This window comes from Tupaia chinensis, unplaced genomic scaffold (assembly GCF_000334495.1).
Source record: "Tupaia chinensis unplaced genomic scaffold, TupChi_1.0 Scaffold000197_1, whole genome shotgun sequence".
Classification (NCBI taxonomy): Eukaryota; Metazoa; Chordata; class Mammalia; order Scandentia; family Tupaiidae; genus Tupaia; species Tupaia belangeri.
In genome coordinates, this window is record NW_006159672.1 from 3,456,971 (window position 1) to 3,473,930 (window position 16,960).

At 39.0% G+C, this 16,960-nt stretch overlaps 2 protein-coding genes across 5 annotated transcripts in view; one reads left to right on the forward strand and one right to left on the reverse strand.

Moving 5' to 3' along the window:
• The window catches only part of LOC102476997 (signal peptidase complex catalytic subunit SEC11A-like), a 34,752-nt gene extending 31,100 nt beyond the window's left edge, over positions 1 to 3,652 (forward strand). The window contains 4 exon segments of the mRNA XM_014587220.1: positions 2,780 to 3,077; positions 3,079 to 3,137; positions 3,259 to 3,359; positions 3,648 to 3,652. Of these exon segments, the coding sequence (XP_014442706.1) occupies positions 2,780 to 3,077; positions 3,079 to 3,137; positions 3,259 to 3,359; positions 3,648 to 3,652 (463 nt within the window).
• The window catches only part of CUNH10orf143 (chromosome unknown C10orf143 homolog), an 83,548-nt gene that overhangs the window by 13,349 nt on the left and 53,239 nt on the right, over positions 1 to 16,960 (reverse strand). The window contains exons 4-5 of one of the 4 annotated variants that reach the window (XM_027771233.1): positions 4,565 to 4,645; positions 857 to 875 (exon numbers count right to left, since the gene is read on the reverse strand). In XM_027771233.1, the coding sequence (XP_027627034.1) occupies positions 4,574 to 4,645 (72 nt within the window). In that variant the 3' untranslated portion in view covers positions 857 to 875; positions 4,565 to 4,573. Of the gene's footprint in view, positions 1 to 856; positions 876 to 4,564; positions 4,646 to 11,835; positions 13,170 to 13,655; positions 13,939 to 16,960 lie in introns of those variants that run through there. The other 3 variants (XR_003549164.1, XR_003549163.1, XM_027771234.1) reach the window with 3 other exon arrangements.

Genomic DNA, 16,960 nt, shown 5'->3' on the forward strand with positions numbered 1-16,960 from the left:
AACAAGTATACTTTTACTCTCTGCTTCTATGAGTCAACTTTTTGAAATTTGACATATACATAAGATCATTTAGTATTTGTCTTTCTGTGTCTGGCTTATTTCACTTACTGTAATGCCCTCTGAGTTTATCCATGTTGTCACACATGGTAGGACTTTCTTTCCTTTTTAAAGGCTGAATAGCATTCCATTGTATGTATATGCCACATTTTCTTTATCCACCCATTGTGGCTAATACAATAGTGCTGAACACAAAAGTGCTAATATTTCTTTGAGATCCTACTTATGTTTTTTTGGCAATATTACCAGAAGAAATTGCTGGATCATATCGTAGTTCTATTTTTAGCTTTATGAAGCACACCCATACTGTCTTCCATAGCAGTTGCACCATTTTGCATTCTCACTTACAGTGTACAAGGGTTCCAATTTTTCCATATTATCACACCTGTTGTCTTCTTTTCTTTCTTTATGATGATAGCTATACTAACAGGTATCAGGCAATATCTCCTTGTGGTTTTGATTTGCATGTCCCTGATTAGTGACACTGAGTGTCTATTCTTTTACTTCCTTCCTTTTTTTCTTTATTTTTTCCTTAGGTTTTTGTCATAGGGTATGTGTGCTCACTGGGGAAAGACAGAAAGCAAGAAAAAGTGAGAAATCACCCTCCTAGGAGGTTGGGTCATGCCACAATCCCTTCTCCTCCGTTCTTCTCTTGGGATTTTGGTCACAGATGCACATGCTCCCAGTGTGATTTAAAAGTTGCAGGATCTGGAACCTGAACCATAGTTGATCATGTGGGAATCCAGTGCTTTAACCACCACACCATATGTTGGCCCTGTTGAGTGTCTTTTCATACATCTGTGGAGCCATCACATTTCCTGATTTCAAAACATATTACAAAGCTTCATTAATAAAAGTGGTATGGTACTAGCATAAACACAGATATATAGACCCATGGAACAGAACGAAAAGCACAGAAAGAAATCCATGAATATGCATGGTCAATGGATCTTTGACAAAGATACCAAAATACAAAATAAGGAAAAAACAGTCTCTTCAGCAAATAGTTCTAGGAAAACCAGATATCCACATGCAAAGCAATTAAATTGATACCCTCATATTACACCATACAAAACAATCAACTCACAAAATGAGGGATGACCTGGTAGTGCAGGTATTAACATTTGTGCATTTGGAATTGGATCCCACATGGCCGAATGCAGTTTGAATTTTGGCCCCAGTGGCTTGAAAAATACTAGGCATTTGGATCAGCAGGTGGCATGGTGGTTAAGGGCATATGGTGGACCATAGTTTGAGTCCCAGAATTGGCAGCTTGCTTTCTTACTTTCTCTTTCTTTCCCCCTCCCTCTCTGGTCTAAGCAAAATAAATAACAATAATTTTTTATAAAATTAAAGAAAATAATTAAAACAAAAAAAGAAAAATACCAGACACATGTCCATGTGTGCTCCAAATCCTGATGGGATGAATAAATGAAGAATAAAGAATTAAGGCATAACCATGCCCCATTGAAAGGGTGTTTTCTCTCTATGGAAAATTTAAAAAAAAAAAAATTGGGCCAGCCAGCTGGCACGGTAGTTAAGGCAGCTAGATCCCATGTGGCTGACCTTATGATATGAGTGCTGGACCCAGCAGTTTAGAAAATACATCTAGCACGTGTGTGTGCATACCAAGAAGAGAATGGAGGAGAAAGAATTATGGAATAATTCTTCACTTTCCTCTGTCTCTCTCTGCCTCTCTCTCTCTTTGGTGAAAGCATACACCCAATAGCATTAACAACAACAAAAAAATTAATTGAAGATTTAAAAATAACATTTGAAACTATAAAACTAGATTAAAACAGGAAAAAAGCTTCATGACCTTGGTCTTGGCAATGATTTCATGAGTATGACCTCAAAAGCACAGGTAACAAAAGCAAAAATGGACAATGGGGACTACATCAAACTGGAAATCTTCTGCACAGCAAAGGAAACAATTAGAGTAAAAAAGGAAACCTACAGAATGGGAGGAAATATTTGCAAACCATATATCTGATAAGGGGTTAATTTCCAAAATATATAAAGAACCCATATAACTCAATAGCAAAATAGTAATAATAATCCAATTTAAAAATAGGCTAAGGACTAGAATAGACATTTCCCCAAAGACATACAAATAGTAATCTGTAGTTTTTAAAAAATGAGTTAATTAATTAATTACTTTAGTTTTGCTATAGAATGCATGCACTCACCAGAGAAAGATCGCAGGGGAGTAAGAAATCACCTCCAGGGACATGGCCACATCCTCATCTCTTCTTTTCCCATCTCTTTGGGATTTTGGACACACATACACACTCTTGGCATGATTTTCAAGCCATTAGGTCCAGTACTCAAACCATGACATCAGCCATGTGGTAATCAGTGCCTTAACCTCCATGCCACCTACTGGCCTGTCATGGGTAGTTTTTGATCAACAACAACTTTTAGGGATTAGAAAAGGCATCTTGACCCTCTAGGATTAAATTTCTTCTATTAATTCAAATTAATTATTAAGAGGTTTGTCAAAGGGCCAGCAGGCAGCATGGTGGTCAACATGCTGGATTACCATGTGGCTGACCATGGTTCAAGTCCCAGACCTGGCAGCATTTTTCCTCTCTCTCTGGTCAAATTTTTAAAATAATTATTATTAACTAAATAAAATAATTCTTTTTTTCAATTTATAAGAGGCTCATCAAGAATATTTTCAGTGTGAGCCTGGCCCGTGAGCCCACTGTTGTGCCCACAGGTCACATCATGCCCTCTCTCCTGCCAGTGTCCCACTCCCTGACCCTGCCATACTGTCTCTAGACTTTCTGGACAATGTGTGGTGGATGAACAAGCAACTGCTCTATTATCAAGTCCTAAATTTCAAAATGATTGTCTCTTCAACACTACTGATCTGGAAGGGGTTAATGGTAATAACTGGAAGTGAAAGTCCAATTATAGTGATGCTCAGTGGCAGCACGCAACCTGCATTTCATAAAGATGATCTCTTCCTAGCAAATCGAGTTGAAGATCCTGTCTGAGTGGGAGAAATTGTCATTGTTTAGGATAGAAGGAAGAGAGATTCCTATAGTTCACCGAGTCCTAAAGATTCATGAAAAGTAAAATGGGCATATTAAGTTTTTAACCAAAGGAGATAATAAAGCAGTTGATGACTGAAGCCTCTGCAAACAAGGACAACACAGGCTAGAAAAAAAAAGATGTCGTGGGCAGAGCCAGAAGATTCGTTCCTTGTATTGGAATTGTGACGATCCTCATGAATGACTATCCTAAATTTAAGTATATAGTACTGTTTTTGCTGCATTTATTTGTGCTGGTCCATAGTGAGTCTGCCTTGTTGGGCCAGCAGGTGGCATGGTGGTTAGGGGCGCTGGACCCCCACATGGCTGACCATGGTCTGAGTCCCGGACCTGGCGACTTGCTTTGTCACTTTCCCTCTCTCTCTCTCTCAGTGTTCAAATTAAAATAATAAATAAATAAAAAGTTAAATAAAATAATTATTTTTAAGAAAAGTGTAACCCATCCAAACAAATTTTATGAAAAAAAAAAAAAAAAGGTCTGCCTTGCTGTCCCTGAGAAGATGCTGTAAATTTTTGTTACTGAATATTTAGAGTAGATACTGGTCTATGCATGTGCACCATAGTGGACTCGTGGGGACTTTTTTTTTTTTTTTTTTTAGAGAGGTTTTTTGCTATAGGGCGCGTGCACTCGCCAGACAGACAGAGAGAGACAGAGAGACAGAAAGTGAGAAATCACTCCCCAGGGGGGATGGTCACGCTGCAATCCCTTCTCCTCCGTTCTCCTCTCAGGCTCTTGGGCACGCACGCACACGCGCCCGGTGTGAGTTTTAAGCCACTGGGTCTGGGACGCGAACCGCGGTCAACTACGTGGGAGTCCAGCGACATAGCCATTACGTTAACTGTTGGTTCCCATCATGGGGACTTTCAATCATAGAATTTCATATGGTTTTTTTTTTTGCACATCAATGAACTTTTTATATTAAAAGTTTGAGCCCAAAAGAAAAGAATTTTTTTTTTAATTTGGATAATTAAATTGGTTTTCTTGAAAAATGAACAAATGGGCCTCACAAGAGTGACCAAAAGATCATTTTAATTGATAATATATATGTTTTTAGTTGATAGTTATGTATTTTAATTTTTTAAAAGAATTATTTTATTTTATATTTATTTATTTGATTTCAATTTGACCAGAGAGAAACAGAGTGAGAGAGAGAGAGAGAGGGAAAGTGAGAGAGCAAGCCACCAGGTCTGGGACTTGAATCATGGTTGGCCATGCAGGAGTCCAGTGTTCTTAGCCACCATGCCACCTGCCACCCCCAGGTATTTTAAATTTTATCCTTTCTAATAAGAGTCATTTAATACATGAATAACTAAATGAGATTAAACTTATTTTTATATAATTTTTTCTACATAAGTAAATTTAGGTATCAGAAATCTTTTTTTATATCAATTTGGGCTAAAAATTACTGTGTTTAGTAAATAACCATTAGCAATTAACCCTTACTGACCTGAGGAAATCACTCACAGGACTTGGGTTTTGTGCCAAATGGAAGTGCTGTTCTCCACACCTTAGATATCTGTTGTTTCAACTGTACCAAAAGATAAGATGTAAGTGTTGTTATTAGTGACAAGAAGAGCATTTTGACAGCCTCTGCATACATGGGCTTCAGTAGTAACAGTCACCGTGCGTTGAGTATTGACTATGGATACACCAGGGACTTCATGGAGTAACTGAAAATTTGTATTTGAATTGTTCACAGTAAGTGAAAAATGAAAAGAAATTATAACATTTCTCACCAAGAAAGGGTAGAATTGAGCCATTGTTAAGTTTTTATTTTTACTTTATTTTTTATTGTGGTATAAAATACACAACATAAAATTTACTATTTTAACTGTAAGAGTACATTTCAGAGCCATTAAGCATATTTACATTTTTATACAACCATCACCACCATACATGTCCAGAAATTTTCATCTCCCCAAACTCAAACTATATTCATTAAACACTAACTTCTTGTTCCCATCAAGCCCTTCCAAGTTTTCACTAAGATAGCACCATCTTTTTATCACGATGGAAAAAACATAACAGTGATTATGTGAAACCATTGGCCAGCAACTCCTCCTCAAATATACTTACATATTGATAAGAAACTGGTCAGAAGTTTCTAAAGCTCCTGTAAAATCTACGAAACAGGCCAACCCATAGGACAGTGGTTAAGTGCTGTGCTGGGTCTGGATCCCACGTGGCTGACTGTAGTCCAAATGCTGGCCCTAGTGACTTGAAAAACATTCCAGGCTGCTGTGCATGCATGCATGTGTGCCCCAAATCCTGACAGGACTGAGGAATGAGGAAAAAGGATTATGGTGTGACCACGCCCACTATGGAGGTGCTTTCTCCCTGGCAATAAAAAGTAAATAACAATAAAAAATAAAACTCTTAAAATAGCTCTGGGCCAGACCTGTAACGTAGTGGTTATGTACAATGCCTTGGGAACCAGATCCCATGTGGTCAACTTCGGTTTGAATCCTGTTCCTGGAAGCTTGAAAAACAAGCTAAGTGCATGTGTATATGTGCCCCAAATCCTGATGAAATGGAAAAATGTGGCATGACCATGCCCTCCCTAAGGGATGCTTTCTCGTTTTCTCTGGCAACACAAGCACCCTCTGACAAAAACAAACAAAAAACAGGCAAAACAATCAAGAATCTTAGCCATAAGCTAAGAGGCAGTGGGTCTAGAGTGTGAAGTCTGGTATGGCCAGGGAAATGGCTTCATGAGAGGGTATACCTCTGTGTGGATGACACAGAAGCATTGCTTAATTCCACTTTTACATCCCTGGGACAAGCTCTGAAGCTCTGTGCATAATAATGATGAAATAATAAGTAGGGCTATGTTCTATCCTAAGCATCTTAAATATATTACATCTACCATCAACTCCTCACAATTTGTTGTGATACTGGTGTCACTGTTACTCTTGTTTTACAGATGAGGAAACCGAGGTATAGGGCCAAGAATAAGTAAATGATAGAAAAGTCCCAAGCAGGTGGCACACCCAGTCCCATTATCCACTACTTCAGGCAGTGGGCAGCAATTTCAGGGGCTTTCTAGATTGGCAAAGTAAACTGTCCAAATTATTCTACAAAACAGAATACTTTGACTCTAGAACCAGGCAATTGTCCACATCTCCACAAAAAAATCCCATTTTACTGTATCTTAAATGACTTTGGCAGCCGATGTGCTATATGACCTCATGCTCAGAGTGTAGTCTATGGCGCCTCTTGGGAGCTTATTTGAAATGCTGAATCTCAGGCCTGCACACCATTTAAAGAGTCAGAATTTTAATAAGATTCTCTCAATTCCCTCCTCAACCCCTACCCATGTGTGGCTTAAAGTGGCATAGGTCTGGCAGAGGCAGATGCTAGAGTCCAAAAGGCCAAGCTTAGACCACAGTTGTCTGACTTGAGGACAAGAGACTCAGTCTCTATCCTTGTACAGTGAAGGTAACTCTCTCAAAGTGTTTTTTGAAGGTGAAATACGATGACATACACATTCAGAAGTGTCATAGTGCAGTGTTGCACAGTGCAGATTAGTTTCCTTCCGCATCAGGGGAAAAATGTACTAGTAATTTTTAAACAGCAATGTTTTAAGAAAACAATCTGGTATAACAGTTATAAATAGTAAAAAAATGAAATTAAAAAATAGTACCTGGGATTGAGTTTAAAGTATAGGACCTACACTAACAAGATAGAAAATAAAACAGAAAAAAAAAAGTGTTTATTGGGCCAGCAGGTGGAATGGAAGTTAAGGCAGCTGTATCATACATGGCCAATCACAGTTCAAGTCCTGGACCCAGCAGCTTGAAAAATCATGACAGGCACATGTGTGTGCATGCCTAAAAATCCCAAGAGAAGAATGGAAGAGAAGGGATTACAGTATGGTCATCCTTCCTTGGCATGACTTCTCATTTTTTTCTCTCTCTCTGTCTCCAGCGAGTGCTTGAGTTCTCCTGATAGCAAAAACAAACCAAGAATGTAAGTGCTCAAAACAGAAAAAGGATGAAAAGATAGAGGAGAAAGAGTTGCGATGTGACCATGTCCTATTGGAGGGTGCGGGTGATTTCTCACTTCCCCTCTCTCTCTCTCTGTCTCTTTCCTGTGAGTGCAAACACCCTTATAGCAAAGTAAAAAAGAGAAAAAGAATTTATCATAGCAAAATGTACCATGTCTCTGGACAATAAACCTCAATGTAGTAACGCTACCCCGTCTCCTGCAATTAATCAATACGTGCAGCACAAATCCAATCAGTATTTTATGTAGTTTTAATTTTTGAAATTTGACAAAATGATTATAAAGTCGTTCTGGAAGAACAAGCATGTGAGAAGGGACAAAGAAAAGTATTTTTACAAAGAAAATAACAGGTGGAAATGGGAGCTACCTTCTACCCAGGTACTAACCCTGGCACTCATTTTTTTTTTCACTTTTCTGCACCTGTGTTATATATTAATAAAAAGACCACTTGTACATATACACATGCATGTACACACATACAGTGTTATAGCCACTGGATGAGAAAGATAAAAGAACAGAAAAGTGCAGAACTATCCCATATATGATGAAAAATGGAATTCACAGTCAACGGAGAAAATATGGTTAATGAAAGACTGGTTAATATTTAGGGAAAAAAATTAAGTGAAATATATCATCCTTTACTCCTCCCCGCCAAAAAAGTTGTAACTGTAGCAAAGTTTTAAATTTTAATCAAAATCATGCACAATTTTAGATGTATAATTTCTAATCAATTCATATATTGTCCATAAACTTGAAGAGAAGGTTTTTCTTGAATGATAATAAGCCTGGAAACCAGTAAAAAAAAGAGGCTGACAGATGACAGTCAAAACTTATGTGTGGCAAAGGATGTAAATATCACTGAAAAAAAGGTGAAAATGACACACTGGAAAAAATACCTGTGTCACATGAGAGAAAACAGACTTTACAGCCTTACTATACAATAAACTCTTTAAAATAAATAATGGAAAGACAAGTTTCTGGATCAACTACCACTTTACAGGAAATACAGAGGTCAGAGAAGTACATAAAATGAAAGAGGCAATTAGTAAAATCTTGAGACAACTCTACAAATTAGATTATTGAAAAATATACTGTGAAGAGAAAAAAGAAGAAGGGAAACTCTTCAATCAAAACACAGAAACATCAACTAGTCACAATATATAGATCTTATTTGAATCTCAATTCAAATGAGTTGTAAAAAAAATAAAATAAAACCCAGTATTTATGGGGGCCAGATGGTGACACAGCCATATAGCGCAACACGCTTTAAGGCCAACCCACAAGGGAAGGTTCTGATTGGCATCTGTAGACCTCCCCAAGTATGTCAGGCATACACGTGCCCATGATCTGGGCTGGCTAAAGTTGAAGATGGACTACAGCATTAAGACCCTGTTGGGGTGCTGTCTCTCACTTGCTCATTCATAGAAGAAAATTTCAAAAGAATATTGTACAAAATTGATGAAACATGTAAAAATCTGATTAAAAAAAACTAGTGATTTCATCATGTAAGGAATTGTTGTAAATTTTGCATTGAAAATGACAATTATATTGTGGTCATGCCTTTTTAATGTCTCTTTTGGTGAGACGCACTGAAATATTTATAGGTGAAATAATATTATGTCTGGTATTTGCTTCCAGTACTTGGTGGGTGCTGGGAAAGGGGCAGCTGTAAAGTAGTTGGGCAAAACTGGTCATGGGCTGACCATCACCGGAGCTGGAGGAGAGCTAAATAAACTATACTGTCTGTTCACCCTACCTTTGTTGTGTATTCAAAATGTTCCAAGTTATGGAACCAGCAGGTGGCGTGGTGGTTAAGGCGCTGGACAAACCCGCATGGCCGACCACATTTTGAGTTCTGGACCTTATGGCTTGCTTTCTCACTTTGTCTCTCTCTAGTCAAATTGAAATTAATGAATGAATAAATAAAATTCAATAAATAATAAAAAAAAATGTTCCAAGTTAAAACAAAACCCAGCTCTGCCTAGTGCTGGTAAAGGGAGAGTAACATAGGCTCTTGGTACTACTTTCCAGAGGACAGAAAAGAAGAATGTACCCTCTGATCCAGCAATTCAATGTCTAGAATGGTCTCTCATAATTATAAAGCTTTATAAAAATGTGTATATAAATGTTTATATAGCAATTTTTGCAATATCAAGTGGTAGAGAGATACAATCTAAATGCTCATTATGAAGACTGGGTAAATGCACTGTGGTGTTGGAGAAAGTTTTCTAAGGCTATACATCAGAATGTTAACATTACTTCTGAGTTAGGGATTATGGATGACTTCTTTTTCACTTACCTATATTTAGATTGTTTTTCTTTAATAATATGGATTTCAAGTGTAATTTTTTTTTAACATTTTAAACAAATTTGGGGCCAGCTGGTAACACAACTGGACCCACGTGGGAAAGATCCTGGTTTCAAGCAAGTCCTGGGACCTCTGAACATGCCAGGCACATGCATACCCATGATCCAGGCTGGCTAAGATAGGGTGGATTACAGCCTGAGGACCCTTTTGGGGATGCCTGTCTCTTTGTCTCTTTTTATTGTGGAAATAAATAAATAAATAAGTTGAAAAAATGAAAATAAACTATTTTTTGAAAGGAGGCAAAACATTTCAAATGATGTTAACATATCTTTGTAACCATTTACCAGGCTTCTGAATTTTCTGAATTTTTATAATTTGTTTTAGAAACCGCTATGAATTTATTTTGTGAAACTATTAAAGATTTGTTTTGATAGTTTTAGCCCTTATATATAAAAAAGCAAACAATGACATAATAATTAAAGAACAAATTGAAAATTTATCTATTGAAAATACACACGTGTAAGTGTCTAGTCTGTTTCCTTGGGGTATAAGAAAATGTCTTTTTCTTCCTCATTTGACAAGAAAACAAAGATAAAGCACTTTAAAAGGATAATCCCATTTCATGCTCATCATGGGTGCATCAAAGCCCAGTTTAGTGGAATCTATGCAGGTTTTGCCTATTAGTTAATCTGTTTTAGTACCTGTGGTGCTGACAAATTAATTTGGCAGGGAGAAATGGCTCTATTTGGGGAAAGTTAACACGACCATGTGGGCCAGCTCTTCCAGGTCATCCCTGTAGGACATGCAGTCATGCCTCCTGTTTGGCACATCCAACATCCAGCTCTCATTTCACTTCCCAGAGGTAAAGACGCTTCCCAACATTTACCTGCACACTTTACAAACAGCCTGTTCAAAGAAGGCACATTTAGTGTTGCTTGAGGAAGAGCTGTCAAAGTCACAGCCTGTTCTAAGGTGGAATATTCTGTCACCTTTTAGAATGATGTTTCCCCACAATGACTTAGAAGGACATTCGCTATGTAGCATTGAGTTAGAAACAAAAAAGAAGCCCGCATCTGGAGTGTGAATGCAGGTAAGTCAACAGTGGCCATCTGTGATGAGTGTGTTAGTTTTTCTTTCTGTTTTCCATCATCTTTTACAATGAACAAGTATTATCATTACAATAATAATTAAAATCACTTGAAAGAAGAGACTCTATCAAAAGATTCTTTTCCATCATACTTCGTAGGCTGCAGGGCCCAAAATGAGGCTAGATGGGAGGAGTAGAGGTCATCCTTCTGGCTAGGGAAGATTTTGGAGGTGGGAAGGTGGGGCCAAAGGCCAGGTTGGGTGGGAGCCAGTTGTGACAGCAGTCAGGTGAGTGTGGGGTGGATGTGCCACACTCCAGGAGAGCATGATCAGGATGGGTTCCTTCCCAGGACAAGGTCAGAGTAGGATGGGCTCTGACATGCGCATGGTCTAGGAAAGACAGCCTGGAAAGCTAGAATTTCAGAGCATTTTATTTTGTGACCCGTACCAAGCAGACTGAAAATGTTGAGAAAATACTGACTCCACATCTCTCGGGTGCCCTCTAACAAGCTCTTCCATATTAGTACTTTCTTAACAACCTAAGAATTCTAGGCATTTGTGACAAAACTGCAGTTCCCAAAATAATGGGCAGCTTCACCTCACTCTTTTTGTCTTTAACAGTGTTGTAATCTTTCTGGCCTTTTTGCTTTTTTAGAAAAGGTATCCTGCACTGGTTCTGAAGGGGCTATGCGGTAGAGTAAAGGAAGACAACATTGAAGGGTCGCCATGCCCTTGGTGTAAGCTCTTGTATTTAATACTAATCACAAACCCTGCGGGCTACCATCTCCACTGGAGGCTCAAGGAAGTTAAATGTTTCATCAAGGCCTCATGGCAAAATGTCTAGTGAATATGAGACTGGAAACCAAATCTGTCAACTAGAAATTGAAGAATTTTCCATGGGCAGGATGATGCATGAGGGTTGTTCTTTGCTAAGAAGTGTTCCCTTCATATATGAGGGAAGTTCAAAACGTTGTTGGAAAGTGAAATTAAAGTATAAATTTATTTTGGTAAAAAAATCAAAATCCATGCATAACTTTTGCATAATAGTCATTTTCCACAAACTTTTTGAAGACCCCCCCATACATAAAGAACTGAGACTATTTGTGTGCTACTTAAATTACCAAAATACCCATCTAAAAATATGTGAACATCTCTCTCCATGAATTTGAGGGAAAAAAGAAGTTTACACACAAAAAGAAAACACAAATCTGAGGGTTTTTTAAAAAGAGTTTTGTTTGTTTTGCTATAGGGCACGTGCGCTCACCAGAGAGACAGAGAAACAGAAAGTGAGAAATCCCCCCTCACAGGGAGATGGCCACACAGCAATCCCTTCTCCATTCTAGTCCCGTGTGAGTTTTAAGCCACTGGGTCTGGGACTCAAACTGCAGTTGACTACGTGGGACTCCAGTGACGTAACTATTATTATGCCAGTTGTTGGTTCCTAAATCTGAGTTTTAATTTTCTTCCATAAACATACAGATTTCATTTTGAAAAGAGAAGAACTAAAACTCTTCCAAAAAAAATTTTTTTAAGGCCACAAATTCCAATACCTTTTCCCTCTCTTTCAGCCTTGGTTGTCTGGCATGGATTGGGACTTCCCAATCTAGTCACAGCTCTGGGATTATAGGCAGGAGTAATGGTGAGATGTCTAGTAATTTTAGATAATTGACACCACAAATGGTATGGCAGTAGTTTCAGCATCGCATCTTCCTATGCTCCATTTTTCTAATATGAAATTCACCCCAGTACTGCATACCATGATCATTTATGGATTGTGCACTCCCAAATCCCAGTGCTGAGAATGGTCTCAGGTAGGGAACATGGTCCTAAGGAATAAAGTGATGAAAACATAAGAGTGTATTAGGAAATCCCACCCTCTTCTGGCTTTGGAAGGTTGAAGAACCTCAGACCAATTATATAATCCAGTGGTTTCTTTAGGTCCTTGTCTATCAAGTGACCAGGGTTATCTCAGGAAGCTTTCAAACCCAAGGAAAATAATGCCAATTTCCACAGCCAAAGGATACATAGAAAATCCAGGAGAAAATGAGAAAATTTCCATTTTAATATAAAAGGGGTCCCTGTCTCTGATAACTTCAGTTGGAGAATTACACAAAACAGATACTAGCATTCAGTAAAATTCATTTCAAGATTATAGAGCATTTTAAGTATAAAAATAAATTATTTAATTTTTAAAAGTACATATGCAGCCCTGGATATATCCACAGAAGAACTGAAAAGTATAAAATCAAGGCTACATCTGGATGTGATTTCATAAGTCACAAAGTTCCCAAACTTCATAGGAAGTTTGATATGGAGTTTTTCTTTTTTCACCTTTAAATAATGCAATTGATTTCTCCCTCAAGCAAGATACATTTGAAAGAAGGCTATAGTGAGTAATAACAACTTGGAGGTTCTTTTGAAGTGACATGGATTCTCCCAGCTCTCATGTGAGAGAGTATGGTGGCATAACCTGAATGAATAGATAAACAATCCCCCAGCAGAAACACCAGGCTGCTATTTGAACAGGTGGGTACCCAATCCCATCTGTAAGAGATTCATATTTGCTGTAACACAGAAGGTTCAAAGTCAAAAGCAGAATCTTCCTCTGTCCAGCTTGCATCTTCTAATGGTTCCCAGTATGGTTAAAATGTCCCTACAATAATAAAACAGCATATTGTGCAAGTTAATTTACCATAGCTAAATTAATATACCTTCGTTATACATTCACCAACACAAAACAGTGCATTTAAAATGACTAGGCTAACATTTCAAAATAATTTCTTAATTTCTGGACATGACTCTATGTGCCTCAGAGTTCTCAAAATTCTGAGGTGAGCATATATTTAGAGGTATGTTAATATATATTATAATTAAGATATTTAAAACACAGTGCCTGGTACACATGTTCTCAGTAAATGTTTCTGTTCTTTTCTACATAACTATGAAGGAGGGAAAAAAGAAAATGAAAATGTCATTCATATTTCATAAAATACATTTTCAAAAAATTATATCACCTAACATTGAATCAAGATTCAATACAAAAGCAATGTAGTGGGCTTCTCTCACTAAGGACATCAGGAAGTAACTCAAGCTAACAATCCCCACCAGGGCCCCTTGCCCCTCCCCTATCTCCTGTCACCTGCAGAAAGAATCGGGTCAACCAGATGGCTGAGGATGGACAGTTGGCCAGACACTGTACCACTGTGTAATGAGAAGTCTTGCCAGCATCTGGTAGTCTGGGCCACCCTTGGCCAAATAATGCCAACACATAGCAACCAAGGCAGGGCAAAGCCCAGTATCCCTGTCCTGCAGGGTTTAGAGCGTGATGATAAAAGTCTCCATCAGCTGGCTAAGGTTCAGGAAAGGTGGCGTGGGCTAGGTGGTAAACAGAGCTGTCTTGGCCATGACGACTTCCCTGCATCCTGAAAGAAATGAAAAGATTTCATGCTGATGACTCATTTAGGTGATCAGAACAAAATGCTATGAGGCCAAGATGATTCTACTTAATGAGGGAGTCAAGGAGGGCTTTGCACAGGAGAGGTATCTGCTATGGGCCATGAAGGAGTAATTGTCTTTAAAGGTGGGAGAAGGCACCATTCCCAACAGTGAGAACGTGAGGTCAAAATGTTCCAGCACTAGGGAACCAGCAGTTAGGGTAATGGCTATGTCGCTGGAACCCCACGTAGTTGACCATGGTTCGCATCCCGGACCTGGTGGCTTAGAACTCAGGCCGGGCGCGTGTGCGTGCGTGCCCAAGATCCCGAGAGGAGAATGGAGGAGAAGGGATTGCGGCATGACCATCCCCCCTGGGGGGTGATTTCTCGCTTTCTGTCTCTATGTCTCTGTCTGTCTGGCGAGCACACACACCCTATAGCAAAAACCTCTCAAAAAAAATGTTCCAGCACTAGAGGAGCCATCTATGATGACAGGAGCCAAGGGTTCATGGAGCATGTGGGCAGGGTCTTGATGGTCAGGCTGCACTGATTCTGAAGGGCTCCAAGTATCAAAAAATAAAGATGCTGAATTTATTCAACAGGCTCCCGCCCCGCCCCCATATACTATCAGAATTAGATGTGTAATATGTATCCCTTTATAAAAAGACTTTTGGAAATAAATTTCTTTACTACAATTTTCAAGGTCTTCTTTAATTGTCTAATGCAGTAGTTCCCAACCTTTTTGGGCACCAGGAACTGTTTCAAAGGAAGACCATTTTTCCACGAATGGGGGGTGGGGGTTGTTTTGGGATGATTTAAGTACACTACATTTATTGTGCATTTTATTTTTATTACTATTACATTGTACAACTCAAAATATGCAGTATTTACTACTGTTCCCCACTGCTGGCATCACCTTCTCAGCTCCAACTCAGATAATCTGGCAGATTTTCACAAGAAGTGCACAACTTAGATCCCTCACATGCACTGTTCACTGCAGGATATATGCTCCTATAAGAATGTAATGCTGCAGCTCATCTGACAGAAAGCAGAGCTCAGGCAGTAATATGAGTAATGGGAAGTGGCCGTAAATACAGATGAAGTGTCACTGGCTTGCTGTCTGTTCATCTCCTGCTGTGTAGCCTGGTTCCTAATGGTATTGGTCCATGGCCTGAGGGTTGAGGACCCCTGGTACATCAAATCTCAAAAAGATGGTGGAAAGCATGCAGTATTTCCTAAACTTCTTTGGCTAAGAGGCTCTTGTTTCAGAAGACCTTCAGTAACAGGAGCCTAGCTCTAGAAATGGGACGGGGTCAGACCAAGGCTTGAGAGGCTTACCCTGAGGCGCTGTAAAAGAGGGAGTGGGGTGGGCAGATCAGAAGACAATAGGCTTTTCTTAGGAGAGAGACAGCAAGGTTGAAGAATACTTGAGGGGACAATGATTTCATCATCACGTTATTCTCCACATGGCTCAAAAACCAAAATGTTTCTTTTTCAATTTTAAGAAAAAGTATTCTGAGATGTTCACTATTGCCCCCATCTCTAGCCTCTCTGTTCAAGGAGGGGGTATATTTGGAAGTTATGTGGAGGAAGAACAGATAAGACCTGGGGCTACATAAATAATAAGGACTGAGATTAGAATCTTGAACATAAGGGACCAGCAGTTAGCATAATGTCTATGTCGCTGGACTCCCATGTAGTCAACCGTGGTTCACGTCCCAGATCCGGTGGCTTAAAACTCACACCGGGCACGTGTGCGTGTGTGCCCAAGATCCCGAGAGGAGAATGGAGGAGAAGGGATTGTGGTGTGGCCATCCCTCCTGGGAGGTGATTTCTCGCTTTCTGTCTCTCTGTCTGTCTCTGTCTGTCTGGCGAGCACATGCGCCCTATAGCAAAAACCTCTTAAAAAAAAAAAGAATCTTGGACATAAAAAACACCTTTAGAAATTGCTTCTTTAAACCTTTCACCCAGTGTCTCTGTCTCCTAATGTTGTCTGATGTCTTCATCATATTACTCACTCTTCGACACATTCCTATTTATCATTGTTTTCAAGACAATATTGTCTCAGAAAACACAGCCAATAATAATACCCAGAAAGGAGTCTGATCTTAATATCTCTATCATTTTTGAGTGATAGTTTTATTGAATATGGAAGTCTCAGTTTATGGTCTTTCAACATTTTGAAAGGTCATCTCATTGCCTTCTGACTTTCATGATGTCTAAAGAGAAATCAGCTGTTAATATTACTGAGGATTACTTACGTATGATTTGTCACTTGTCCTTTTTTGTTTTAAAGGTTTTCTGGTTTTAGACAATTCTATTGTGTTATGTCTAGATATAGAGCTCTTCGGGTTAATCGTAGTGGTTTTCCTGTTCCTCTGGCTAAATATCCCTGATCTAGACATGGGGTGGCCCAGAGAAATCTAATATCCTAGGACTATAGGAGTCACAGATGAGATATACAAGTCACTGGAGACATGTCTGGTGATGAAGTCCAAGCAGAGTCTATGATTTGATAAAGTCAGGTGGGAAGATAAGGATTAATTGTGTCTTAACTCTAAGTCTGACTGTGGACAATTAAAATTCCTTGTTCCTGTTTGGTTAAGTTTGAAAAGTGAGATAATAAGAAATAGTGGGAAACAATATACCATTTTTAGTAATACATGATTTCAACATTTCTCCAACAAGAAAGATAAATATATTTTTGAATAGGGAAATTTTTATTTACTTCTAATACTGGGATCAAAAAGAACTCTGGCAGGGGACCAGCAGTTAGCGTAATGGCTATGTCACTGGATTCCCACGTAGTCAACCACGGTTCGCGTCCCGGACCTGGTGGCTTAAAACTCACACCGGGCATGTGTGTGTGATTTCTCGCTTTCTGTCTGTCTCTGTCTGTCTGGCGAGCGCATGCGCCCTATAGCAAAAACCTCTCCAAAAAAAAAGAACTCTGGGGAACCAACAGTTAGCGTAATGGCTATGTCGCTGGACTCCCACGTAGTCGACCGCG